The sequence below is a fragment of the Corticium candelabrum genome, chromosome 22 (assembly GCF_963422355.1).
Source record: "Corticium candelabrum chromosome 22, ooCorCand1.1, whole genome shotgun sequence".
NCBI classification, from domain to species: domain Eukaryota; kingdom Metazoa; phylum Porifera; class Homoscleromorpha; order Homosclerophorida; family Plakinidae; genus Corticium; species Corticium candelabrum.
This window is the reverse complement of record NC_085106.1, coordinates 2182743-2208891: the sequence shown is the minus strand read 5'-3', so window position 1 is coordinate 2208891 and position 26149 is coordinate 2182743. Positions and strand designations below refer to the sequence as shown.

The window sequence follows — 26149 nt, the reverse complement described above, 5'->3', positions numbered from 1 at the left end:
CTTAAACAGCTTTGCTTTCCGTTTCTCTTCCTTCACATAAACACACAGTCAACAAATGAGTGTATTTCCCACTTAACTACACAGACCTCCGTCTGGCATGTGCCTTCTGACGACACACTTTCGGGCCGACTGCTCGCCTTCGTATCAAAAACCATATTCATGTATGCATCATTATTACCCTGAGCTTGATCACTTTCTTCACTACTCGAATCACTGAATGAGTCATCGTTAAAGCTGTTGGCCACTGGTCTGAGTGGCGACTTAGGTGACAATTCAGGACTTTGATCATCGATCATCGTTCGTCGATGTAGTTGCTCTAACTCGGGTGGATCAGCACCATCAGGATCTATATCTACCGGAACACTTCCAGATCTCGGTCTTAACTGTACAACCGGTGCTTCTAAGACAGCATCGCCTTTTGACTGTCGTTGTAGTGATAAAGTCTTGTCAGAAGGAGGAAGAGGAGGCAAATAGTTAGGTTTCAATACGACAGCTGAATGTGATGACGATGACGTGGGAGGAGACAGGGAATGATGCTTTGGAGAAACAGCACTTCCCAAACTGCCAACTTTAGGCTTCTGCTTTTTATTAACATTTATAAAGTCAATAGGGTCAGATCCAAGAGAGCGCACAACTATAGGTTTTGGTGGACATACCGGCTTGTTTATTCTCGGAGAAACAGAAAGAACCGGTTTTTCAGGAACAGCGGGTTTTTCAGGAACAGCGGGCTTTTCAGGAACAGCGGGCTTTTCCGGTCGTTTGAAAGTACCTGAATGTCTACCGCTTTCATTGGCAGACTGTGAAACAACAACCGGCTTTTCAGGTGGACTTCCAGACAAGCCGTTTCCTCTGTTCGCTTCAACGGTGCAATGTTCACTCGTCTGTTGAGGCAAAACGCTTGCATCACTATTTTGTTGAAAACGTTTTAGTAACGAAGATACAGATGAGCTCGTTGTCTCATTGTTATTAACAGCAACCGGTGTCTCCTTCGTTTTGTCTCGCTTCAATGCTCCAGATGCGGCCATTGCAGCAATACTGGCAACCTTTTCCTTGTCCTCCTTCCCAAGTTGATGAAGACACACGTTGTCTTTGTGAGTGATCTTTTTCTCTGGTGGTGTTCGTTTTGCTAACCCAAAAGTGTTGTTCCCAGACGCCATCATAAGACCCTCGGGTTTCACTTTTATAATCTTTGGCTTTCCATTTCCAGCCATAGCCTGGTGTTGCTTAATGTGCTGCTTGAGTACAGAGCGCGGACTTTGTGACTCGGACCTGCCAAAAATATAATCAAATTTTTTTATACCCGGGTTGATATCAATATAACAAAATTGACTGACGTGCTCAACCTTTGTGTATCAGATTTCGCTTGCTGCTCGGACCCTTGAAATAACAAAAAGCGGATAATCTCACTTCTAGCTTTCATCAAAGGCGACGAGGAACGAGCAGGCTACGTGTTGATGTTAAAACTAGAGCGAACGTGTTACAGACGGTCGCACTCACGCGCACCTACTGTCAACAGACAATAGGTGTCGACCACACGCGAAAGCCACCCTCAAAAAACGGCATCAGTGTTGGAAGACGCGAACACAGATGAAGTGCCAGACCAGATAGCTGGGACCACGCCCCCTCCATTCTATCCCTACAATGAGATCCTCTACAGTGGATTCTGTCGACTGCTCGAGTCTGTTTCATTGTTTAAAAAAGCGGAGGCAACAAAAGGGCAATTATAGTTCCTAGAATAACGTCGTAGGCGGTGTGTCACCGAGTCTGTTTGGTATCCGGCTGACGCATCTGGAGGGTAGAATGCACACTTACCTGCTTCGAACATCTTGCGAGCCTCATCAAACGACATGGTCCTACGTACGTCCTGCACACTGTCTCGCGATGTTGACAAGAGAGCGATGAGTAAGCTCCGGGTTATACGGGATGTCGTAACACCATAACCCGGATATCGATACTTTTTCCGTGTATTTACAGCCATAAATAGAAATCAATCAACTATTTAACAGCAACTAGCCGCAAGTTGGCTGGTGGTAAAGAGACTGCGGTTAACGTTATCCTCTAGATTATCACATACTAGTGTGCGTTTAGCGCCTGTCCAAGAACCGAATATCGACAGGTCTGTCTGGTATGAGCATGGCATGTAGCCTTTGCTTCACGTCCGTCGTGTTGGCACTTTCCAGCCGAAATCGACGACAAATCGCGTTCACAGCAACAAGCATTTGCAACTCTGCCACTCTCCGACCTAAATCCGTAATAATTAGAAATAATTCAAAGTCACGTGATCAAAACTAGCTTACCGGGACACATACGGGCACCGAATCCGAATGGTAAAGAAGCAAATGGATGAATGTTGTTTCCCTCTCTCAGCCAACGATCGGGATTAAACTTCCATGGCTCGTCAAAGTATTCTGTGGATCGATTTATGAAATGATGACAAAATCCAATCGGAGTCTATAAGCACAGACAGAGTTTATGTAGTTAATATTAATGTCATACAATAGAGTTTACCAGTGAGTAAGCTTACCCCAGCGGGAACTCTGTAACCCATGAGATCGACGTCTGTCTCCAAGATTCGAAAATTGGTTGGAAATATAGATGCAAGCCTACAAATAGACATACAGATTAATTAATTAAATAAATAAACAAGTATATCACACAAGACACAAAAAATGTGTCAAAAATATTAATAATAATTAATGCAAATTGTCAAGACACTGTCTGATCACAGTGTCGACACTATTTCAAACAGACTACAGTAATGGTAGCTGGTGGTGGGTAATGATTTTATTAGCAAGTCGGTTAGACATAAACAATTTTGATGTAAAGAAATTGACTGTACAATTGATATGATATTATATGTTTGATTCACACTAACATGATGGTGTAGTTCCACCTCAGGGCCGGACGGGAATGTAAAAGAAGAACACATAGGAATGTACAGAACCACTCATATACATCGTTGTCATATCATTGTATTTGATAGATTTTTATATTCAACACTCACATTTGATATATCTATTATGTGTAGTCTATTATAGAGTCAGAGTTGACACGTACTTTGTATTAAAAATTTTAAATCACACACACACACACACACACACACACACACACACACACACACACACACACACACACACACTCTCTCTCTCTCTCTCTCTCTCTCTCTCTCTCTCACACACACACACACACACACACACACACACACACACACACCACATCACATAGAGCTAAATGTGCGCCACAGGACTATGCCTATACAAGGAGATCAAATTTGGGCATCCGGTCAAGTCAATGACTGAAAGGCTTATCAAGATCATTCTTGAGAAAAATCATTATTCTGCACCTTAATAATGTTTGTAATCTCTAACAATCATACATACCTGTTATCTCTACCATACACACTCAAGACCTCGTTTGTCCCGCTGGTTTCTGTTGGACTATGAGACTGTTGGATTATCCATACAAATAGAGTATACCATGAAACTGGTTTCACGTGTACCTTTTTAGAAAGTGAGGGTATCAAATTATCGGGTGTCAGAATAATGAGGTCTGACTGTATCAGATTGCCTATACAATTAATAGTGCATGTATGTACTTACAAGTTTGCCACTGGCTCGCACACTAGAGCTCATAATTGTCCATATTTCCTATTCCCCAAATTTTGCTATTCCACAAATATTGAAAAATCAACTCTGGCCTACTTCATCCACTTTCCATTTTACCAAAAACCGAACAGCATGACGCCATCTGATAGCTCAACAGAAATTGTGATTACAATTTTTGGCATACTCTAATGCACAGAAAGTCAAAACTGTGATTTCAATAATTGATGCCTGAGGTACCTGTTTTCTTCTGGTTTTCTTTTTTCTGTCAGTTTGCACCATTTATATGCGTGCAACATAAATAAGTCTGATTTAAATAGAATAAGTAGGGTGGAACAATGCAGTAAGAAGCATTTGTGGTGTTGGAAGGAAAGTCATGCTGGTGTTATGTATATATGTTGTTTGCAACAAAGGTTGCTACCCTTGATTGACGTGGTGAGAAAACAAAAACTTCACTTTATGTCATCATTGTTGAAGTCTTCAAATGAGGTCATTCATAATGTTTCATCGGTTCTTGGATGCTCTACGAATTCATCATTTCAGCTCCATCAGGGAAATAGAATCGCTCTGTGATGTTAGCTGATTATAAATCGATCAATTAAAGACTTTGTTAGTAGCTCTATTTCTGAGGATGGTAGCGACCGTGCAGTTATAGCTATGGAATGGATGAAAAGCCCATCATATGTTAGTCGGGAGGGAGGTGTATCACAGCTTTTCTCTTGGGTCTAGTATTTTTCTTTTTTTCACTTTTTTGTATTTTTCATTTTTTGCACCAGGCATTCCTGTGAGTGACATAGCAATAATAAAAAGAGGCAATAGTAATATACAATAACTGCATTTTAAAGAGAGCCACCCACCAGAGTTAAATATATTATATTTATGAACTTTACATTTTTAAAAAATCACAACTACTAATACTAGACCAGGCCATGGTCCACCCATTCTCCCATTGAACAGCAACACTACTGAACACCCAAACTAAAATTGCATTAAAAACTAATTTGATATTTTTATGTAATCGTACCTGAGAGATTCCTTGATAACATTCTTGGTCAAAGTCAGTTTTTGCAACTCTGCGGGTGTAGCACACAATCGATCGTTCCCCAACACACTAACGCTTTCTTCATAAATACGATCTTGAATGTCTGGATTCTTTGACAAATGGTGTAAAATCCAAGTCAGCGACGAGCTAACCTATAGACACAGTGACATCAGATAGAGCCACATAATTACATCAAAGTTGACTGACTGTTTCCATTCCAGCACTGAACATGTCCATTCCTGTTAGCACAATTTCAGACACCGACTGATTCGAATCCATAAGCAGTCGTTCGAGCAATGACGTCACATAGTACTTTCCTTCTGGATCATCGCCCGTCCCTTCTATTTTTCTCGCCAGTCTTTCCTGCAGCTCAGCAACGAGCTTCGCATTGTACTCAAAGTTTTTCCTCCAGCCATCCTTGTTCATCTGCCAGGCTCGACTCTTGAGCAGTTTGTGAAACAAATAAGTCATTCGCAGTTCGGTGAACACCTTAAAAACACACAGCAAGGATTCTATGAACTCTTCAGTTTCAGCTTCGAGTTCATTGGTAATCATATTTAGTCTCTTTCCATAAACAATCAGACCAATCCCTAATCCAGAAAAATCCCATACATCACCTTACATGCAGAAACACAAACTCATCCTTACACACCTTCTAGCGACAACTTTCGAGATTCGGTCTGAATGTCACTGATGAGATACTCCTCTGGTCCTGGATTTCGATTTCGTGTATTCTCCAAGTATCTTACAAAATCCTGAGCAACCTCATTGACACCCTGAGTAAAGTTGCATTGTAGCTGCTTTGGCCTCAACATCAGTTTGTTCAAAGGTTTTCTGAATCTTCTCCATTCTTTGATATCATCACTAGAAACAATTGCCCAATGTGATTCAGATCAAATGACAACGATAAGTTGGCATGCTATATGGCTAGAGCTTCATGCATTACGTAATGCAACAATACAGAGTTGTTTAGCTAATTAGCAATACGCATGTAATTAACCCCAATAAACATGATCAACAGCTCCTGCCAAGAACGAGATTACTGATGAAGATAAGGACAGACAGCATTACAGACGCCGTCCGATTGCGCCAAGTTCAAAGCAACGTTGCTGCACGTGCGCACGTGTTTTCGTGCAGATAACCTTTTGACCCTGCGACACGTCACACGCCAACTCATAGCTAAGGCACCTGCACGCGGCGCACGTGCCAGCGGGGTCACTCCACGCCTCTGCATACGCCTGCATGTTACACTATTCGTGTTTGTTGACTTCACTTGCTTCTCCGTGCACCCTACATAGCTATACTCACCTCAGGATTCCTCCTTGGTAGCCCAGCTCGGTTCTCGCCTCGATCCATGCTTTGATGGCCGGTTTGCGAGGAGAAGCGGTTTCTGCTCGCATGACCGTCTCGATTGAATCCGGATCGGCAACGAATACGAAGTCGGTCGAACCGAATCGCTCTCGATAGATCTTGCCATACTTCCGGCAACGGTCGAGTTGTAGTTCGTGGGTCATCGTGAAGTGATCACCCTTGCCGAAGACGTAGTCCCAGACGCTGCCGACGACGGGTAGCGCGCGCGGTGCGGGGATGTCTTCAAATGGACGATTGCCGTCTTCAGTGAAAGTTGCCGTTGCCAGACTATGAAGACAGTCACTCTTCCGTAGGGAAAGTGAGGGGGTTAGAAACAGAAAACTGCTCTTTGAGAGAGAGTGAAGTGGTCGAGAGACGACGGTGAGAATACGAAAGCCTGACATTCTCTCTCACCGAACGAGCGAGCGGTACGTCAGCAGAGTGATGGTTGGACAAGTTGCCCCTCTTTTTGTATCCTCTGTACATGTGACCTCCGAGATACGACGGCAATCAATTAATTAATTAATTACATAAATGTACAGGTAATTAGGACCTACAACATCTTCCCTCCGTAATCAATCAGGTAGACACGGATACTCAACATCTGGTGCTTTTGCTGTCGAGTACACAGTACTCATCATTTTCAACCATATGGAGACCTACACTATACCGCACCACCACTAGAGCGAGCTGTTAGTAGCAAGAGTTCCATGTCTGACTAACGCCCAGCAACGATTCTGACGTAGACGGAAGCGACTGGAAAAGCCCAGACAACGACCTAGAAAGGTCAAGTACGTAGACACCGTTACTTCAACGCTCATGTGCTAATTAGCTGGCCTTTTCCTGTGAGTTCAAAGTTGTGTGGCTGCGCTAGCAACTAGATATTACCGCTTCTTCGTCGCAACAGCTGCTGCCTGTTCCTGCGTACTGAACTTCCGAGCACCAAAGACTGGCACTCTCCACTAACATAAGGGCGAACGCCGGGTTTTCCAGTTCCCTGAAAGAAGACAACGCAACGTCGAATTTCAGGGAATGTGAAGGTGGTTAGGTGATTTAATTTGCACTTGGCTGCGTTAATCAGACGGGTGTGTACCTGAAAAAGAAGGCAGAGCGGTATCTCCAGGTTTCCTTTCAAGAGACAGTTGACTGACTGCAGTTGCGACTCAGTCAGTGCAGTTGACACATAAAAATGGCCGCCCTTCTCATCAATAGCCCGAATAATTCCTAGCAATGAAAAACAATGATTTTTAAGTGAAAATTTGATAGTTTTAGTATGCAGTTATCTTATAATAGTGAAATTGATGCTCACCTAGACCAATGCACCGAGGAAGTGAGCCTTCTTTGAGGAAACGCAATGACCATGCGTCTGGAGCATCAGTGGCCTCTTCAAGCTGCCATTTTAATAAATGTATATGATTGGTATCACAAAAAGTCTCGATTTTTACCATATCTTGTGTGGCTATAGCTAAGCCTACAACACTGCTGTTCAAAGAGTAGAGAATGGATCTTTGAGGAACCTATATACAAGATAATTAATCAATTATCAGGTTAGGGACACTGCAGATACATCAAAAACACCTTTTCATGCAGTACACAAACTGCAACAAACTTCCAGGATACTTTGTATGGTAAACATATGGACAGTGGCCCAGTCACGTTGCCTAGGTATCTCTCACTGTTTTCGCTGTCACTTAGTATCGCCATGTGCTCTCTCTTGAACATCTGAGTAAATTCGGCTAGCAAAGCCAACAGACGATGATGAGTAGGTTGATCGACTCTAAACAAAAGTCTCCCATAATGTGAGTATGATCAATCAATGATGGCTATAGTTTACATTCCACTGGGAGTGCACGAATCCAGAATATAAACAATTGGGTGACTAGACCCAATGCTCGGCCACTGTCTCTGCCTTTCACCTTCTGGTCTCCATCCCGAAGCTGATCGAAGAAACTTAAAGTCAATAGCAGGAGCGTTCTTCAAGTTGCCACGCAATTGTAACTGTACAATATGAGTAGGTTTCACAATCCTCAAAATATCAGCCAGAAGAAGAATACCTAATCCTACAGACAAAATACATACCAGAAATTCAATAAGTGCAGTAATGTTTGCAAATCAACTGTATTTAGTAGTCCCATGCTTGTTGAATACATTCAGCCTGACAACATGTATCTCATATTGTCAGGTAGTCCCATCTCCAGGTAAGTCACCTTCGTTTACACAATTTCCTAGTACACTATTGTATCAAAATTATTTCCTGTCTTCTGATAGTCTAAGAATCCTCAAAACAGAAGGATGTTTATTTTCCTTCCTTATTCAGTCATAGTGACAAATGCCTGTTCCTAAATTAATTAATGACTTATAGACCAACAAGCTATGTACCATGACTATTCAAAACCAACACTAACTCTAACCTTTCCTGCATGTTCTTGAAACTTACCTTTCACCCAACCACAAGTATTGACAAGAAGAGGTGAGTTTGCAATACTCTTGTCATTGTTCCAGTGCCAGTAGCAAGAGGACACACACTGCAAGTAGAAACCAGGCCTCGACTTTGGACTGACATCACCAAAGAAGTGAGCACTTCACAGACACATAGAAATGCTCAATGTACACAAAGTTCATCACCAGCAATGAACATACACAAGAGGAGGAAATTGGTGGGTAAAGGCTGGCCCTAACGAGACAGTTACATAATAGTAATACAGTAGTAGACATTTCTAAATTACTAGTCACCTGTTATTGGCTTGGTTATGAGGTTGAGCCCCACAAATCCAGGTGGCATGAACTCTGTCTGTCCCACATCTGCTTCCAGGTATGTCAGCTGGGGATACCTGGACATCAATTAACCTTTGGCACTGATAGAAAGAACACAGGTGGGGATAGCATCCTGGCTGCTTACTTGTTCAAAAAGGTGTTAGCAAGGAAACGACTGTAGGTTGATTTCCCACTATTCTTAGCACCACACATTACAATTACCAAGGAATTGCGAGCTATAATAACATTGTTGGTTAAAAAGGGAAAGACGTGCTTTCTTAGTGTATTCACTTCCAAGAGGGTTGGCAGATGTTGTGGTATCCATACAATATTTCAATATGTCAGCTGCAGATTGCTCCCACTGACTCGATATCGATATACATTGTTCATGGGTTGGACTGTTGAGCTGAAACAACAGAAACGAGACTTACTATTTAATGTGTCCTTTTAAAATAATATACCTAATTCTGCAAAATCTTCTTTGTAATTACAATTAATTAATTCATTAATTAACTAGCAGACTCAAACACAAGACAATGTCAAATTGACATAATGTAGACTGTTGGCGATCTGCAGCAATAACATTAGATCATTCGGTATCAGATTTTTTATTAGGATACACTGACTGTAAACAAGAATAAATAGCAACGATTCAGTGCAACCTCTGCACATGATGTTATGTAAGTACATATAGATAACAAAGAAGGCCTATATGTTCATTGCATTGCATTTGTTTCTTTGATGCCAAGTGGAATTTGCAACCTTTTAGTCAGCAACAAAAATTATGTTCTAATTTGTGACCAAAATAACATGTACTGTGTGTGTGTGTGTGCACGTGTGTGTGTGTGTGTGCGTGTGTGTGTGTGTGTGTGTGTGCACGTGTGTGTGTGTGTGTGTATGTGTGTCTTTGTAACAGAAAATGGCCAACATATGGGCCTAAGCAAAAATGAATAGATAATGTAGCAAGAGACCTCAAATCATTACACCTCAGACTCTCTGACGATAAATGATGGTGATGTAAAGAAGACCTCCATACTGTGTTACTGAAACTCATAGTGGATATGGTGGAATCAATATTCAATCAAGGTTCAAGGTGTGTGTGTGTGTGTGTGTGTGTGTGTGTGTGTGTGTGTGTGTGTGTGTGTGTGTGTGTGTGTGTGTGTGTGTGTGTGTGCATGCCTGTGTGTGCATGCGTGTGTGTGTGTGTGTGCAATAAATTTTCTCTGATAGCCTGCAGAGACAAACAAATGGTTTATCGATTGTTATGCTATTGTCAATGGCCACAGAGTGCCATGTCTGTGCTTATCTGCCATATAAACCCTGATTACACATAAAAAAGCCTAGCCTTCTCCTATCAAATGCCATGCCCAGATGCAAACCCCGAAATGGGTGTCTCTCTGCATGCAAGCCAGTCGCAACTAATAGGTCATTACATAGAAATCAGATATAACATCGAAACATAATCAAGGAGAGACAGAAGCCAAGAAATTTCATATCTCCCCACCACTTAGCACCATACGATTTGGCACATGATCTGGAGAAGATAATGATCACTAGGTGTGGTCAGGTCAAAAGGTCATCTCTGATGATCGATGATAAGTAATTGGTGACGTCCCATGAAAGCAATAATGACAAATCTGCATGTGCCATTTGTGAATGGCATCCAAAATTATAGAACCACACTCTAAAAAAACACCACAGAGAAAACTGCAGAGAATATTTGCAGTGGCTACACTGGTCATAATTAGTAGCACGATTATATACATAAGTCATTGATCTTACATAAGCTTTACCTTCCATTAGTGACTGTAACCACCTGTGCTATGTAAAAGGTAGAAAAGCAAGAAGCACCGATTGCAAACCAACTTCAACCACCAAGTCACTAGCAACGAATGATAACTCAAAACCTACAAAACTCTCTTTAACTGAGAAGCATATGTCTTTACAAGGTTTGCTAGCGATAGTATCTCTCATAATACAATTGGTCACTGTAATTTCAGCCATGGGCTAGAATATCTATAGTGCAAAATGACATGGAACTGAATCATTACCCTATGTATGTCTTGTACACATAAGGTGATACTTTTCAAATATGTGTGTAATCAAGCTAGCAGCACTAAAGCTAACGATAAATGTGCTGAGCACAAATGGTAAGATTGGAAACAACAAACACACTGGCTGTCAATAGTGTGAGAAATAAAGCATACATGTAACAGTTCATGCCCGTAAAGTATAAAGCTGCTTCACCTATAGGCTTAAAGGTCCAGCTGTCTTCCCCCTACAAGGTCTTTTACCTCGTAGGAGAATGACTGCGTGGACCCTTGACCCTACTTCAATTGAACATTATTAATTATCTTTCTGTCATAACAATAAATTCTAAAAGTAGTACACAAAGTTAATCCAATTAGCTAATTTACTGATCAATTAAAAGTTTGAAAAATCATAAATTGTGTTAAAAGCATACAGTGTAGCTTACAGTCGGATGTCGGTTATCTGAACACTTTGGGACCCAACCTTGTTCATAACTCTAAATATTTCAGATAACTGATGTTAATTAACTCTACTAGTGCACAAACAGGTGACCTTGAGTCTTAATTAAACCAAATCCATGTATACTAAACAAAAATTACACGAACACCCAAGCTTGACTGCACTCTATAAGGTAATAATGAGAACGCAGTTTATCATACATGTATAATGTTGCTAACTTGGCATTACACCTTGCTGGGCATGCATGTAACGGGTTACAGCGTGTACTTCTAGAGGATGTCTAAGGCACTCCTCGTTCGGTGGCACGTTTGGATAACTGACATGCTACTGTACACGACAAACCCAGTAAATGCACAAGAGTAGAACAAACACAGTCCCTTGCATGATATTTATTTCCTAATAAAATATTACATTTAGAAAAAACTAATGTGTGAGAGGCTGTACCTATTGGTACAAAGTAAAATATATAATTTGGATAAACATTAAGAACTTGCCAAGATACACTAAAGTGGTGCCGTTTACCCCTCCCCAATAGCAAAGTAGGAAGCATCCTGTCTAATTAACTTCATTTCTGCCTACAAATAGACAGTAACAATTCACACATTAGTTTACCTGAAATCTTGGTATGCAAGTGGTGACTGCTTGTTGGTCTTGCACGTCGTAAGCACCGTAAAGGTTTAAAAACTGCTTGTCTATCCTAGTAATAAAGTCCACCAGAAACGACTCTTGCTGCTGAAGGAGTACCACAGCTCCTAGAGACATCCAGTCTTCTCCACTATTGTTAATGACCTCACTGATCCTCTCTTGGTCACAATCAACAGGAAGTACTGCAGTCAACATTACTCTCTTCACTCTCTTTCTCTTCAAGCCTTTCCGCTTCCGCTCAGCTGTGTTACCATCCGAATACTGAGCCAAGGATGATGACACTGGAAGGTCATCTGCCTTCACGACTAAACAGCTTCCTACATTTGGGGAGTGCAGCTCTATTGCATTATGACGCGGTTTGAACATGAACCCATTCATCCACACACATCCCAACAGAACTCGTAGTGAGATAATACCACGAAACACTAATTCCTATACAAAACAATAGAATTATTAGATAGTAAGAAAAACATGTAGCCGAATGCAAATGTATACAGGAATCACAATATTTTACGACCACAGTTCTGTACCAAAAATCCTGCTGACAAGCTAGTATACATATGCATTAGACACAAGGTCTGACACCTGCTACTGATTCGCGACCCAAAAATGTAGATCATGAAATTCCCACCTATTCACCATAAAACGTAACAAAGCCAGCATCAAACAATACACTCTAATAAATTCACTTACAGATGAACACAGCTGTAGATCTGTATTTCATTACAAATTCCTTAAGTCAGTAATTTCATTTAGACTATCTACAATACCTACACAGTACACCTTATTATATTTATTTCAAAATTAAAAACAAATACCTACATCTACAATAACAAATTTATATTTATTTATTATGTTTCAAAATTAATTAAAAACAATATTAAATCACTTGAACAATCTTAATTAATGAGAGACAAATCTACAGAGTACACAGCCTTGTTGTGTGCAGTCAATCACAAATAAAATAGTATATGTGCCATTTCTATGTAAATTAATAATAATAATAATTAATAGACTTTACAAACCAGACTGATCTGGTTGAGCACGACAATAATTAACAGTGTTTCTGGGATCTACTTGGATCCTTCGTAAAGTCATGTCTTCTTTCTAGACAGCCGTGATGGTCTAAGTACTTCTGAAGCAGGGTTTGCTTCCGGTACTTGTAATAGACTTTACAAACCAGACTGATCTGGTTGAGCACGACATAATAGATTTCATCGTACTACAGCTTGCAAAAAAAGTCTATAGTAAAGTATCCAAATTTTTATGTAGATTTCTAATTTGAAAATTTCAGACACTAATTGTACTATTTCATGCTTTTAGATATGCACAACCTAAAGGTCTTTACATAAACTTCTGGCATAACTTCCAGTTTGGAGTGACGTCGAGTGACGTCAAATGACGCCAGGTGACGTCAAATGACGCCAGGTGACGTCAAATGACGCCAGGTGACGTCAAATGACGCCAGGTGACGTCAAATGATGTCGGTCATACTGTCGTTCAGATAATTAGCGTATGGGTTACCTAAAACGTACCTCATCCAACTTCAGGAAAGATAAAACAGTTGGAGGATCGTCACAAACGTCGTGTAAAACTCTACAGACAACAGAACAATGACACTGTCGTCACTAGATAAGCTTAGCTAACCACTACTGCTTTACACTTACAGACAAGACGTCTCTGTTGGTAAATCACCATCACCATCGCCGTCGCCATCAACAGTTCTCTTCTTTAGAGCCATGCCATCGAAAAGTCTTGGAAAGCCTTACGCCGCTAGTTTAGCGCACGTTAGATTTATCCAAGCCTAACGTGCGTTACAATACGAAGGCGTGGATGTGAGTCAGTTGATACTATTTTTTTAGCTATAAACCGGTTCCGTTTTCATGGGTCAGTGTCGAAGTAGCGTGTTCTGTCCCATGTTTCGTAAAGAAGGCAACAATCGCTACACGGAATTTTTACCCAGCAAGAATTGGTAGGCATCAGAGAGTGTTACAACTTTAGATCGCGTGACACTATAGACATCCTCGTGCTAGGAGATATGCTGATGATCACATCAGAAGTCAACTGCAAGGACAAGATGAAGGCGAAGACGACGGTTAGATGAATGAATGTTGAAGCAATGAGCAAAGTGTGTATTCTGGTTTGTTACTCTAGTTACTGTAGAAGGGAAGAAGTCGAGCGAGGACGAGGACGATCTGGACGCACAGGAAGATTACAGGGAGTAAGATCAAAAGGCACATTAAGTTAATTGGTTGCGTGTGTGTGTGTGTGTGTGTGTGTGTGTGTGTGTGTGTGTGTGTGTGTGTGTGTGTGCGCGCGCGCGTGTGTCAAGGTGTGTGTGTCTGCGCGTGCGCACATGCACTCACAGTTTTATACATAAATTACAAACATCTATCAAATAAATTCTAAACATTTTTTTCAATAATTGTAGAAGTTCTGGATTATTAGAAGAAAGAGATGAAGATAACGTGGACAGATTATTCGTTGACCAGTAGGACCACACATTGACGTCATGAAAACCATTGATTACACTCATCTCTTCAATTGTTTAGTGATGGCAATGAAGGAAAGGATATTGATGAAGTAGACAGATTTGAGGTAAACTAAACAGGAATTAATTCATGCAACTTTTAATTAAAATTGGTAATTTGCACTTGGCACAGCCACATGTCATGCATTCTTACACAGCAGCATCTTGATGGTCCAGTATGCTTGCAATGAGGCTGTTCATTGTTGTTCTGCTTTCTGTTTATTGAGAGTCCTTCCACACACTCATACACCTTTAATACACAGATAAAATCCACTTGCTGGTTCTAACTTGACGACTGACTGCTGAAACAGATTTAGAATGCATTACTGGTTAGACCAGATTCATGCAGTGAGGCTATTCGATATTTCAAAATTTTTACTCTGACTGCATTCTTGTTTCAAGCACTCTAGTGTATTAGTATGGAACTTTTAAATTTGTTTCCTTGGAGTCCAGGCTGTCATTGTACATGTGTGTGTACCAGATAACTTATTTAAAATGGATATACTAAATGTAATTTATTAAAAATGGATATACAAAATATAAGATTTATTAACTTATTAAAATGAATATACAAAAATTTTTTAATTTATTAAAAATGGATATACAAAATATAGTTTATTAATTTATTAAAAATGGATATATGAAATATAATTTATTAATTTATTAAAAATGGATATACAAAATATAATTTATTAATTTATTACAAATGGATATACGAAATATAATGTATTCATTTTTAAAAATGGATATACAAAATATAATTTATTAAATGAATGTACAAAATATAATTTATTAAAAATGGATATACAAAATATTATTTATTAACTTATTAAAATGAATACACAAAATATAATTTTAATTTATTAAATGAATGTACAAAATATAATGATTTATTAAGAATAAATATACAAAAAGTATTAATTTATTAAAAATGGATATACATTATTTAAGCTGTGGAAAGACAATTTTTAGATATCTCTGAAGGATGAACTATTTGTGAGGTTTACTTTGTTTTATCATATACAGGTAGAGTGCATCACAATACCACCTCAACCCAAGTCCAGTGACAACATTAACAAAGTACATCGACCAGCAGATGACCTGCCAATCTAATACAAATGTATAACGGTTATGATAGAAAACACGATCTGTACATAAGTACACTGTTATAGTGCACATCGATCTATTGCAAAATAACAGGATTGGATCGAGATTTACATATTGTTTTGCCGACATATAAGTTGCTTTACATGAACTATTAGTTGATTGCACTCTAGTAGTGTGGCTTACTGTGCAAATGTCGTGATATTTGATTGTTTATTGGACATACTCTACGTATGTGCTCTGTGTACAGTTGGATGTAGATCTGCAAATGCAGTGTGTGTGTGTGTGTGTGTGTGTGTGTGTGTGTGTGTGTGTGTGTGTGTGTGTGTGTGTGTGCATGCGTGTGTGTGTGTGTGCATGTGTGTGTGTGTGCATGCGTGTGTGTGTGTGTGTGTGTGTGTGTGTGTGTGTGTGTGTGCGTGCGTGCACGCGAGTGCATCACGAACATGCATGTACTATAATACAATAGAATTTCTATTAAATATTAAATAGTGCTGCTACGATACGGACACAACAGTACACTATGAAACTCATATGCAGCGTGGTACATCAACTTCTTGTAGCTCGTTTGTATACGGACTTCTGAACATTAGCGATGACATTCCAGGGGTCGGAGAACACGTTCGAAGCCTGAAGTCATACACAATTACCAACACAACATACAACAATCGCACCAGTGGACGTTACTCCAAATAGCTCCATAGCACTGATATCTCCACGTGGGCTGCAACAGTAGACACGTGTGATTGTGCCAAAATTATTCAATATCACAGATATGGTAACCTTGTTGCTCCGCCTCTACTGATTATTCGAGACATTGCAGGCAAATCATTAGCAGGTGGGTTCTCAAAATGATGCTGTATGATACGAAAGCCACTCGTAGTTACAATGCTTAACTAATCAGTGATAGCAGGTTGTCTCACCAAGGCAGGGAACACGGTGGCACTACTGATCGCGTAAATTTTCTGGTCAAACAAAGCTAAGCAGAAAACATTGCGTCAAATGCAGTTGTCCATGTGTTTTTCTCTAGTGTCTGTTGTCTGTCTGTCTGTCTGTCTGTCTGTCTGTCTGTCTGTCTGTCTGTCTGTCTGTCTGTCTGTCTGCCTGCCTGTCTGTCTGTCTGTCTGTGTATCTTTCTGTATTGTATGTATGTATGTATGTATGCACACAAACAGGAAAGCATGATGTGCAAGTAATTTACAGAAAGACCATCAAGAGCAATGTACACATGTGACATCTGTGGCCGTGCATGTGCAGCTCAAATTGGATTGTTCCGACACAGATAAACCCATACCTGAGATTTGTCGTATTTGACGACTCAGCCATCATATATGCATGTATGTATGTATGTATGTAATATGTTAAACTCTCTATCCTTAAGTCCACCTACAAGCCACCACCCTTTGGATCTAATGCAGGCAACAGGAAATCTCAAACCATTTTTCACAATTCTGATAGCAACATACATACTGGGTAAAAACGAAAACTCTCCCTCCTCTTGCAATAATGGCCAGTTTCCAGTGGCATCTACGACGTCATATTAAAACCAGTTGGTTCGTAAGAAGGTTTGGTGCACCTTTTGAGACATTCTGGAAACCTTTTGTTAGAATCATAGAGAGGAGTTTACAATTACATGTTTGTAGCCTTCTTTAGCTGGACGTTTTAGTGTAAATGATTTAGATTTTTCGATATTGTTTTTAGAAGTCATAACAACTCTCGTAATAATAATAATAATAATAATAATAATAATAATAATATACAATGATGTGGGATACCACCATCCCCACTGCCAGGAAGATCAAAGCCAATCGTCCAGACATCTGTCTCAGAAATAGCAAGACAAACACTTGTCTTCTTATTGATATCAGCTGTCCTGCTGATGGCAAAATTGGCAAGAAACATGCTGAGAAGTTGGCGAAGTACAGCGACTTGCGAGTGGAGATAAGCCGCATGTGGCATTGTCGAACACTGGTGGTTCCGGTGGTCTTGGGAGCTTTGGGCACAGTGCACGCAGGTATTGCACGGTGGCTGGACATTATTCCAGGTCATCACAACCTGCAGCACTTACAGAAAACAGTGCTTCTAGGATCTACTCGGATCCTTCATAAAGCCATGTCTTCTTTCTAGACAGCCATGATGGTCTAAGTACTTCTGAAGCAGGGTTTGCTTCTGGTACTTGTAATAGACTTTACAAACCAGACTGATCTGGTTGAGCACGACAATAAATAATAAAATAGCGGTCACCGCCATGGCTTAGTGGTTAGCGACAATGGCTACCACTCCATGGTTTGGGGGTTCAAACCCCAGTGACGACAGTAAATTATGAAACTTGTCTGTCTTTCTTTCTCATTTTTCTCTAGCTTTATCCATGAGACTATGACTCGTTTCAGTCGTTGGGCAGTTTCTGTGGTCTGGCAAATAGTTGACGATAACGTTCAGTGCTTTCCTGGTGGTCACTGATATCCATTAGGCGTGCTGTCCACGAGTTTGCAGTCACCGTAATGCCTGCAATCTATATCGAATTGGCTAGCATTGATCGCCGTGTGGACTACACAGAAACATGTACCTACTGGGCTCACCTGCCAAGTTGGTGGGCGCCCAGATGGGGGTAAAGATGGGGGTAAATACCCCACTTGCCCATTATGGAGGGGCATAACGACACATAATAATAAAAATGTCTGTACCATGTATGCATGTATCTCTGTCTGTATGTATGTATGTACTATGTACATGTATCTATGTATGTTTTTTCCACCGACTCGAAATCTCATCTATGTCACAAGAGACATTACTATGTCATCACAGAGGACATACCAATGTCAGATGTAACTATTTCCTAATTTAATTACCAAGACGCAGTGGTCCTGAACTACTACATTTTAGTAGTTCAATCTAAGATATTACACAACAATAGCTAAACTGTGAACTACTGACTAGACAAATGAGTTGCACAGGTCCACAAGTATACCTGAATTCAATGCACAACTACTAGAAGAGCCTCAAAATCGGCCGTACGTACATACATGTCATACATACACTATGCAAACTTACCTGTATGTTTGAACAAAATGTGTAGCAAGTAACGTTGTCACGCACCTTGAATCACATAAAAGATCAAACGAAAGAAGTCGTCAGTAGCCGTTTTGCTCAACACGATCACTTCATTCGTCTTTCTTGGAGTCTTCACAATGCAACACAATTGGTGCAGTCTTAATCAAACTTAAAGCACTGACATTCATACCAAATAAGCGATAGCAACAGCTTGTCCAACCTTCACTGTCAAACCCAATGCATGGTGAAGCTGAAGCATATCAGCAATAGTGAAAAATTCGTATACAATAGGAATACACGTGTTACACACTTCAATTACGTCTGTGAAATAGTTTCTGTTATGATCAGCAGCATATTGATTGGCAGAGATCCTTAGGTGTTCCATCTGCCCTGTAAATAACATATGATTAATACAGTAGAGGTTGAACATAATGTTTGTCATGGCTAATTGTAACATTACAGTTGAGACATAATAGTCAAGCAGACCGGCAGACATCAACAACAATAGGACGCACAGGTAATACAATGCGCGTGCACACACACACACACACACACACACACACACACACACACACACACACACACACACACACACACACACACACACAAAATGGACAATGGACAAATGTTAAGCCCTCCACATCTTTCGACGTCGACCTTGAGGTCAGTTGCGGAGATAGCTCCCCTGCCTCTAGAGACAGAGCCTCCATGCGCTACGTGGAGTCTTAGGATCAGCGCTACAATCCACCTGGAGCTTGGCCAGAGTCGTCCAGGGGCACTGACAATGGCGCAGCTCTGGGACTGGACACCAAGGCCCACACGTACCCGTTTGCTGCATGATGTTGCTGCGAAGCCAGCGGTCTTGTCCACCCCAGTCAATGACCAGGTACTCATTTGTACTCCTGAGTCGAGAGAAGCAAGTGTGGGTGCGTTTCTTGCTCAAGGAAACTGCGCCCCCACCAGGATCGAACCTTCAACCCTCATCACGGAATACAAGATCCCGGATGTCATCACCAATGCTCTAACAACTGCTCTACTGCGCCTCCCCCCCCCCCCCACACACACACACACACACACATCTGAAGGCCCTTTTCTGTTTCATTGCAGACAAAACAAGCCTCTCAATACCAATACCCAAAACATTTCTGCAAACAAGGCATGTCACAATGAAACAAGAGTTAGCGTCGTTGCATCTCTAAACTTTTATGTGTTTTAGTAATGAACATAATACAAACGTGCCCAACACACCAGAATGTAATCAGTCTTTTGTCTAATACCAATGTCCAGTAATCTTTGTGTGACTGTTGACTCTCAGCAGAAATGTCCTTCTTTCAATAACTTGAATTATGCATGAGAGCGATCAACAAACTAAGAAAGTCCTTGTGTGTGTGTGTGTGTGTGTGTGTGTGTGTGTGTGTGTGTGTGTGTGTGTGTATGTGTGTGTGTCACAGCTAGACGGCCACAATCACATAAAATAATCTCTCTTTGATCTGTAATATGCATGAGTCCTGCAGTACACATATGTACAACCGTATTCTAATTAAGAAAACATCACTGAACAAATACCATAGTGGTGATCTGGTGACAGAGACACTTGAACATGAGGATGCGGTTGACTGGCACTGGCTTTCGGCAATATATCCCACATCATGTGCGGATACTTGAAAGATCGATCTACATTGTATCCTGCCTTAAACCTAGCAAAATACACAATATGTCTGTGTCTGTCTATTAATCCAACCATCTGCCTGGTATGATCTGTCTGTCTGTCTGTCTGTCTATCTTTTATTTCTTACATCAAACTATGATACAATTCTGCAAAGAACTACAGTAATACAACTAGACTAATGTTCATTGAAAGCTAACATTACAGCAAACTAAAACCCTTACATATAACTAAGACTAATGAGGACAAAATTGGGTGCTGAGAGAGTCAGGTCTCTCAGACCCACCGCACAACATGCTAAGTTCCTTTGACATAACTGTCTGTCTGTCTGTCTGTCTGTCTGTCTGTCTGCCTGTCTGTCTGTCTGTTTGTCTGTCTCTCTGTCTGTCTCTCTGTCTGTCTGCCTGCATGTCTGCCTGCCTGCCTGTCTGTCTGTGTGTCAAAGGTATATCACTATCTGTCTGTCTCATTTATGAGACAAAATGATTCCAGTCTGTCATGCTGTACCAAAGCCAGTGTACAGTATTATGCACCATGCAACCTTGTATTAAGACCACCATTAAACCAAACCAACTGGTATAAACAGATTAATAATAACAACACATTAAGGTACTGAGTAGATGCGGTCCTGTACTCCAGAATTTACAGCGGTTGCTAAGCAAGTTTTAGTTGTAAATAAGCGAGGTTCCACTGTACCGGCAGCAACCTGCAAATCTAGCATTAACATTGGCTGCTTAAATAATCAAGGTCTGACTTTGTCAAATTAATTACCAGGAAAGCTCAAAGATTCTTTCCTGGAAGAAACAATCAAGAACCAATTGAACACAGAAATGCCTCTCTACTCAATTCTTATATTGCTGTCATGAAGGGAGGCCAAAGCTTGTTTACTACTAGTAAATGCAGATCAAACATGTAGAACTTCAGTAGATTGTAAACTCCATTTGCTGTCGTTCATGCTATAAATTACACTGTTTGCCCAAAACGCTTGCACCAAAGTGGTGACATGATGTATACATACTTCAATTCTTCTGTTCTTGAAAAATCCAGTTTGCATCTCTCACAAAAACAAACACACCAATGTCTACAACGACTTGATTTTATCTTGCATCAACGTTAAATACCCCAAAGACAGCAAATGGTCACCAGTGGCGTTGCCAGATCCAAAGTCAGTTGCTTCAGGAGTGTAGATATGGTGCACAGCAACAGTAACACCTCACTTTTCACTGATCACTTGATGCTCACTAAGCAGACTAATGTGCACTAGCTGCGAGCCGCTTCATTATTAGTGAATGTTATGTGTACTGTACCTGTTTAGTATTACTGTACAGCACATTCATTGAACTTCCCAAGTACAGGAATACCACACAACTTCAAGAGATGAGAGATTGGTGGATACTCTGATAAAGAAGTAGACAACACCTCTTTGCCAGTTGCTTTGCTTGGAAATTTGTGTATGCCTGGCTATGCCTCTGGTCACTTCTTGAGATCAGAGGCGTACACAGCACTCCGGCTGATCTGGCCATGGACCAATATTCAAAAATTGCACTTTCCCCAGATGCTGAATCATATCAACTGAGCTAATTAAATAACTAATTTATATCCAACAATTATTACCGCATAAACTGTTTTTACTACTTTAGTTGTAATAAACTAAACACCGGCTTTCCAATTTCAATTAGCGCTAGTTAAACGAGCCATGCCTACTAGGGCACGTTAGACTGGACCAATTACTATTTGCAGTCTACATGTCTGAGATAATATTCTGACGTGTATCTGTCAGCCTACGACTACTATGTACTAGATGAGTGTCCATTAGACAGTACTAACCATTTTATAGTTGTCTGCATCATGTCTACAACCTATAAGTACACACCTTTACATGAGACCTCATACAATTTATACACAAAAGGATGCAAAACACCTCTTCTTCACTAAACTTGACAGGATGATGAGACCGCGGAAACAATAGACCATGAAATCCATCATAAATGAATGCGTTAGATGCTAACAAGGAGAGAAACAATGTCCAAAAAATTGCTCCAAAGCGATGAGTAATGATACTCACCTGACGCAGTCAGTTTTGATTCAACACGTGGAAAGACACTTTGAGCAGTCATTCTAGTAAAATGCATTACACAGTAGTAAACGACGGTATCGATATTGAGAAAATCCCAATCACATAAAGTCTACATATCTGCGTGTCTGACTGGCCACTTCATTTGCTCTGCCTGACTGACTATCATTAATTAATTAAATTCTTGACTAATAATACAAAACATTATACAATACTTTGATATACTTTCTGCTACCCAGTATGTTGCTTCTGCTGTAACACAATAGACTCTTTCTATTCTTAACTTTACATTCATTTACACAAGATTACAATAAAAACGTGAGATGAAACTTGTGTGTATGTACATGTCTCTGAGCAGAATAGGTATCATACGTTACATGCTCAACACCCTTAGCAAATGGAAAGCCTGAACATGCTGCTTACAGATTATGTGTATACAATTCAATTAATTCATTAAAGTTAAATGATCTGCTACAAATCAATTCAAATTCTATGTCCCTCCATTCTTAGTTGACATTTCTGCATCAACAACCTTATACAGGAAACATCACTTTCTCTGTCTGTCTGTCTGTCTGTCTGTCTGTCTGTCAATACATATATGTTCAAAGAACAACACTAATACATTCTAGTCTGGCCCAAATGGCCGACGCCATAATTTAACTACAAGCAAATGAACTGTCAACTGTAAAGATCTTAGAATGTCCAAGCCTTGCTAACTTTCTGCTAATGACGCTAGTATTACATCTTTGCAAAGCTACCGACATGCATTTACGCCAGAATGTCTTAAAATCACACGACTGTTCTTTCTTCCGTCTTTGTCTATAGACTGAAGTGACAGGTGGTGCAGGAATAGAGCTGCCTCTGAGCCCCAACGTCAAAAGTGTTCGAACACTAATGGGATGCAGTTGGAGGGGAGGACCCAGACATCCCTTTCTCTAGCATATTTCTCTAATTTCTTGACCTCACGGGTAGCTGCGGCCGCGTTGTCTTCCTGAGCTGTTTGTCTGTCTGTCTAGCCATCGGGATTAAGCAAACCAAAATCACAACATTAATCACATACAATGCATTGTATATATAGTATATACATCAACTATTCTACTACCCAACACATAAACCTTGTTTGAAAAATTATCTACATACGTCTTGTAGTTGCAGAAATCGCAGTCCTTTTCTGAGTTTCGATTGAGTTCATCAATACTGTAACATAACAAACACAGTCAAATAAAGATTCTGTCTGTCAAATATGCAGCTTACTATTTGTCCACATCAGGAGAAAAGTCTCCACTGCCGGGTCTCTTTGCTCGAAGTGGAGAGAATAGTGTGCCTTCATGAGTGTAGATATTAAAGACAGACGTCACAGACTAAATACAACACAGGGCATCCATCAATAGTTAATCAACTTTAGATATTTGCTTGACACAAACTGCTACCAATTTAGTTAACATGACACTTACATGCACACATACAACATACAACAAGTTGTTACAGACACAAAGTGTGTGACTTTTCAATGTATCCTTCTTCCTCAGCTTTCTACACTTTTGTTGACAAGCAACAGTGCACCATTCTCTGTACATTGTTGTATCATATCATAACACTAACAACTGAATGACTGTGCTTCACCTCCTTCAATCAGATGCTAATATTGACTAAGTTTTCTACACATAACTGATTTTAGCAACCCTAAGTGCCTAAAACCATTGGTACAGTTATGTTTTAAAAGTATTAAGTTAGAGTATTGCTATGCATCATCACATGCTAACAACGAAATGAAAGGAGTTCTCTATAAAATTTAACACTAATAAAGATGCCTATAAAGCGCATGTACAAAGCATGTTCCGGTGTAAATTGGTATTAATCAATTTATCTATTTGACATATTGTATTCACCCGTAACAACGCCCTGGACATATAGAAAAGAAAGACATTTTTTTCTGGGCGTATACTAGGCCATGGGCGTTATTTTGGTCCCAAGTGTAGCTACACATGGTCGCAAAATGCTGTCGTTTGGCCAGTCACCATCTAAACACTTGAAGACAGAAATACCACAAATGCTTGCAATTATCCATTGTAAGATCAAGGTACTGGTATCCGTGCACCATCAGCATAAACACAGAAACTAGACACTACACACGCAAACCGGAGTGGTCGGCTTGAAGCCTGTCAAAAGCATCAGGATCGCTAATTGTAACAAAGAATAGTAAGCACTTTCACGCAATACGGACACCAGCTCATCAAACGCACACAGACGGAATGAATGTTCTGTGGACCCTATTTTGTTTGTCTGCGCATGCGTATCCTGGGCATCTAGTTGGCCATGGGCGTATACTTGGGCATGGGCATTTTTTTGGGTTGAAAGTTCTGACCTGCCACACATGGGCGTATATACGGGCATATGCGTTATTTCGGTATGGGTGTTATTACGGGCGAATACGGTACATCATACTAGCTAGCCATCAGAATTCTCCTAACATGTGGTAAAGATAAATACACTAAACCTGAGATTAAGGTGTATAGAAATATGGTAACTCCATAATTTCAGTAACTCACTTTTTTTCTTTGCAATGTTATAAGTCAAATCTACTGCTATTATGTGGTTATGATCACGATCCACTTGTATACTATGTCTATTGATATCATAAAGTTAACATAATTTCACATGTAATTCCCACTGATAATTCTGATCATGGGACCACCCTAAAAGCCATAACATTCACACACTCTTCAACACTGAATTCATGTCTCAGCAAGCACTCATGTTAAGGACTGAGTTTGGTGCAAGAAACCATAATACCGTTAGAATTGTGTAATATCTAGGTCACCTGACGATTTACTTGCTTCAATAATTCCTCGTTGCCTCCAAGCCATTTTCTTACCTTGACAGCAACAAAATACAAAAATTAAAGAACAAAACACTTCAACTAAAAAAGCCATCTCCACAGCTCTCAACACACAGTGCCATCATCCAAGCAGCCACCCAACACACACACACACACACACACACACACACACACACACACACACACACACAGACACACAGACACACAGACACACACACACACACACACACACACACACACACACACACACACACACACACACACACACACACACACACACACCACAAAACACTTGACAGACAAGCAAACCCAAATAGAAATCAATGCTGCACCTTGGGTACAAACGTATCCGGCAACACCACTTGACCCTCTCGTTTAGACAGTGAATAGATCCCATTAAACTTTTCACACAACTGACTACATAAAAGAACATAAACTAAAACAAGACCTGCTACTATAACCTGTTCAAGTACCGACAACGTTGACTTCTCCGTACGTTGCACCACGTAGCCACCATGTCAAACAAATTTTCCACTGAAAATCCAACAGTGACCGCACCCACGCATTCTTGAGCAAACCATTTCTGCAACATCAGCGGTGACTGAAAAGATGACTTCGACAAGAAATCTCACTCTCACTTACAGGAGTGAAGTTAGGTTCCAGTTCTAAGGCAACTAAGACTTCAGATGATGAATGGGGACGATGGCCGTCAAGGTTACAACCAAAATATGCTAAAATGACTAAAACAGTAATATTGGCAATCCCTAGAGTCAGAAAAATCCACTCTCTAGCAGTGAATCGAGCGCGCATATTTCGCATTAATCCGGGATATAAACTAAAAATATCTACTAATTTATACGTAGCGCGCGGTATAAATTTACTAGAAGTGGCGCTGTGATCGCAAATTCGCTTTACTTGACATTTCTGGGGCTACATTACTGTAGCTATTATTTTATTAAAGTACGATAACAATTTAATGCTTTACATGGTAGCTTTTTGTTG

General features: G+C 40.3%; 5 protein-coding genes across 7 annotated transcripts in view; 1 reads left to right on the top strand and 4 right to left on the bottom strand.

The window, feature by feature from the left end:
• LOC134197096 (FYVE, RhoGEF and PH domain-containing protein 6-like) overlaps positions 1 to 1978 on the bottom strand; it is a 14825-nt gene extending 12847 nt beyond the window's left edge. Inside the window, exons 1-4 of one of the 2 annotated variants that reach the window (XM_062666339.1) lie at positions 1813 to 1978; positions 1335 to 1377; positions 87 to 1269; positions 1 to 30 (exon numbers count right to left, since the gene is read on the bottom strand). The exon at positions 1 to 30 is cut by the window's left edge and continues 32 nt beyond it. In XM_062666339.1, coding sequence (XP_062522323.1) covers positions 1 to 30; positions 87 to 1269; positions 1335 to 1377; positions 1813 to 1978 — 1422 coding nt within the window. The remainder of the gene's footprint in view (positions 31 to 86; positions 1270 to 1334; positions 1378 to 1812) is intronic. The other variant, XM_062666340.1, reaches the window with a different exon arrangement.
• LOC134197099 (25-hydroxyvitamin D-1 alpha hydroxylase, mitochondrial-like) lies at positions 1949 to 6812 on the bottom strand. Its single transcript, XM_062666348.1, has 8 exons — positions 6552 to 6812; positions 5953 to 6485; positions 5297 to 5508; positions 4852 to 5234; positions 4627 to 4796; positions 2525 to 2603; positions 2298 to 2451; positions 1949 to 2242 (listed from the first exon to the last, which is right to left on the bottom strand). Exons 2-8 carry the CDS (start codon positions 6396 to 6398, stop codon positions 2085 to 2087), a joined length of 1602 nt encoding a protein of 533 aa, XP_062522332.1. The 5' UTR covers positions 6399 to 6485; positions 6552 to 6812; the 3' UTR covers positions 1949 to 2084.
• On the bottom strand, positions 6606 to 13648 carry LOC134197097 (uncharacterized). 2 transcript variants are annotated; one of them, XM_062666343.1, is made up of 15 exons: positions 13551 to 13648; positions 13419 to 13479; positions 11851 to 12315; positions 9040 to 9154; positions 8894 to 8984; positions 8728 to 8825; positions 8635 to 8668; positions 8432 to 8574; positions 7829 to 8054; positions 7573 to 7771; positions 7440 to 7511; positions 7304 to 7385; positions 7088 to 7218; positions 6832 to 6991; positions 6606 to 6772 (listed from the first exon to the last, which is right to left on the bottom strand). In XM_062666343.1, exons 1-14 carry the CDS (start codon positions 13622 to 13624, stop codon positions 6872 to 6874), a joined length of 1911 nt encoding a protein of 636 aa, XP_062522327.1. In that variant the 5' UTR covers positions 13625 to 13648; the 3' UTR covers positions 6606 to 6772; positions 6832 to 6871. The 2 variants fall into 2 exon arrangements, with proteins under 2 accessions (XP_062522327.1, XP_062522326.1); XM_062666342.1 differs by having other exon boundaries at positions 6606 to 6991.
• A 44-nt stretch (positions 13649 to 13692) lies between these two features.
• LOC134197100 (uncharacterized) lies at positions 13693 to 15767 on the top strand. The gene is made up of 6 exons (XM_062666349.1): positions 13693 to 13855; positions 13917 to 13978; positions 14038 to 14104; positions 14315 to 14374; positions 14436 to 14481; positions 15440 to 15767. The coding sequence occupies exons 1-6, from the start codon at positions 13767 to 13769 to the stop codon at positions 15524 to 15526; spliced, it is 411 nt and encodes a 136-aa protein (XP_062522333.1). The 5' UTR covers positions 13693 to 13766; the 3' UTR covers positions 15527 to 15767.
• Positions 15768 to 15970: 203 nt separating this feature from the next.
• On the bottom strand, positions 15971 to 26086 carry LOC134197434 (uncharacterized). The gene is made up of 17 exons (XM_062666760.1): positions 25790 to 26086; positions 25621 to 25730; positions 25480 to 25564; positions 25130 to 25183; positions 23563 to 23669; positions 23449 to 23505; positions 22300 to 22352; positions 22156 to 22238; positions 22062 to 22093; positions 20135 to 20265; positions 18879 to 18958; positions 18759 to 18818; positions 18614 to 18698; positions 16441 to 16496; positions 16301 to 16374; positions 16205 to 16241; positions 15971 to 16147 (listed from the first exon to the last, which is right to left on the bottom strand). Exons 1-17 carry the CDS (start codon positions 25964 to 25966, stop codon positions 16067 to 16069), a joined length of 1362 nt encoding a protein of 453 aa, XP_062522744.1. The 5' UTR covers positions 25967 to 26086; the 3' UTR covers positions 15971 to 16066.
• Between the last annotated feature and the right edge of the window lie 63 nt (positions 26087 to 26149).

Coding starts and splice junctions, on each gene's coding strand:
- LOC134197100 (XM_062666349.1), top strand. CDS start 13,767: ATGGGTCAGTGTCGAAGTAGCGTGTTCTGTCCCATGTTTCGTAAAGAA. Junction 13,856..13,916: donor TTTTTACCCAGCAAGAATTG/GTAGGCATCAGA, acceptor TCCTCGTGCTAG/GAGATATGCTGATGATCACA. Junction 13,979..14,037: donor AGATGAAGGCGAAGACGACG/GTTAGATGAATG, acceptor TTGTTACTCTAG/TTACTGTAGAAGGGAAGAAG.
- LOC134197099 (XM_062666348.1), bottom strand. CDS start 6,398: ATGTCAGGCTTTCGTATTCTCACCGTCGTCTCTCGACCACTTCACTCT. Junction 4,797..4,851: donor TCAGTGCTGGAATGGAAACA/GTCAGTCAACTT, acceptor CTGTGTCTATAG/GTTAGCTCGTCGCTGACTTG. Junction 2,604..4,626: donor GTTATCAAGGAATCTCTCAG/GTACGATTACAT, acceptor GTCTATTTGTAG/GCTTGCATCTATATTTCCAA.
- LOC134197434 (XM_062666760.1), bottom strand. CDS start 25,966: ATGCGAAATATGCGCGCTCGATTCACTGCTAGAGAGTGGATTTTTCTG. Junction 25,565..25,620: donor CGGAGAAGTCAACGTTGTCG/GTACTTGAACAG, acceptor TCTTTTATGTAG/TCAGTTGTGTGAAAAGTTTA. Junction 22,353..23,448: donor GATTTCTGCAACTACAAGAC/GTATGTAGATAA, acceptor GCATTTTACTAG/AATGACTGCTCAAAGTGTCT.
- LOC134197097 (XM_062666342.1), bottom strand. CDS start 13,624: ATGGCTCTAAAGAAGAGAACTGTTGATGGCGACGGCGATGGTGATGGT. Junction 13,480..13,550: donor CCAACAGAGACGTCTTGTCT/GTAAGTGTAAAG, acceptor TGTTGTCTGTAG/AGTTTTACACGACGTTTGTG. Junction 7,512..7,572: donor TTTGTGTACTGCATGAAAAG/GTGTTTTTGATG, acceptor TCTTGTATATAG/GTTCCTCAAAGATCCATTCT.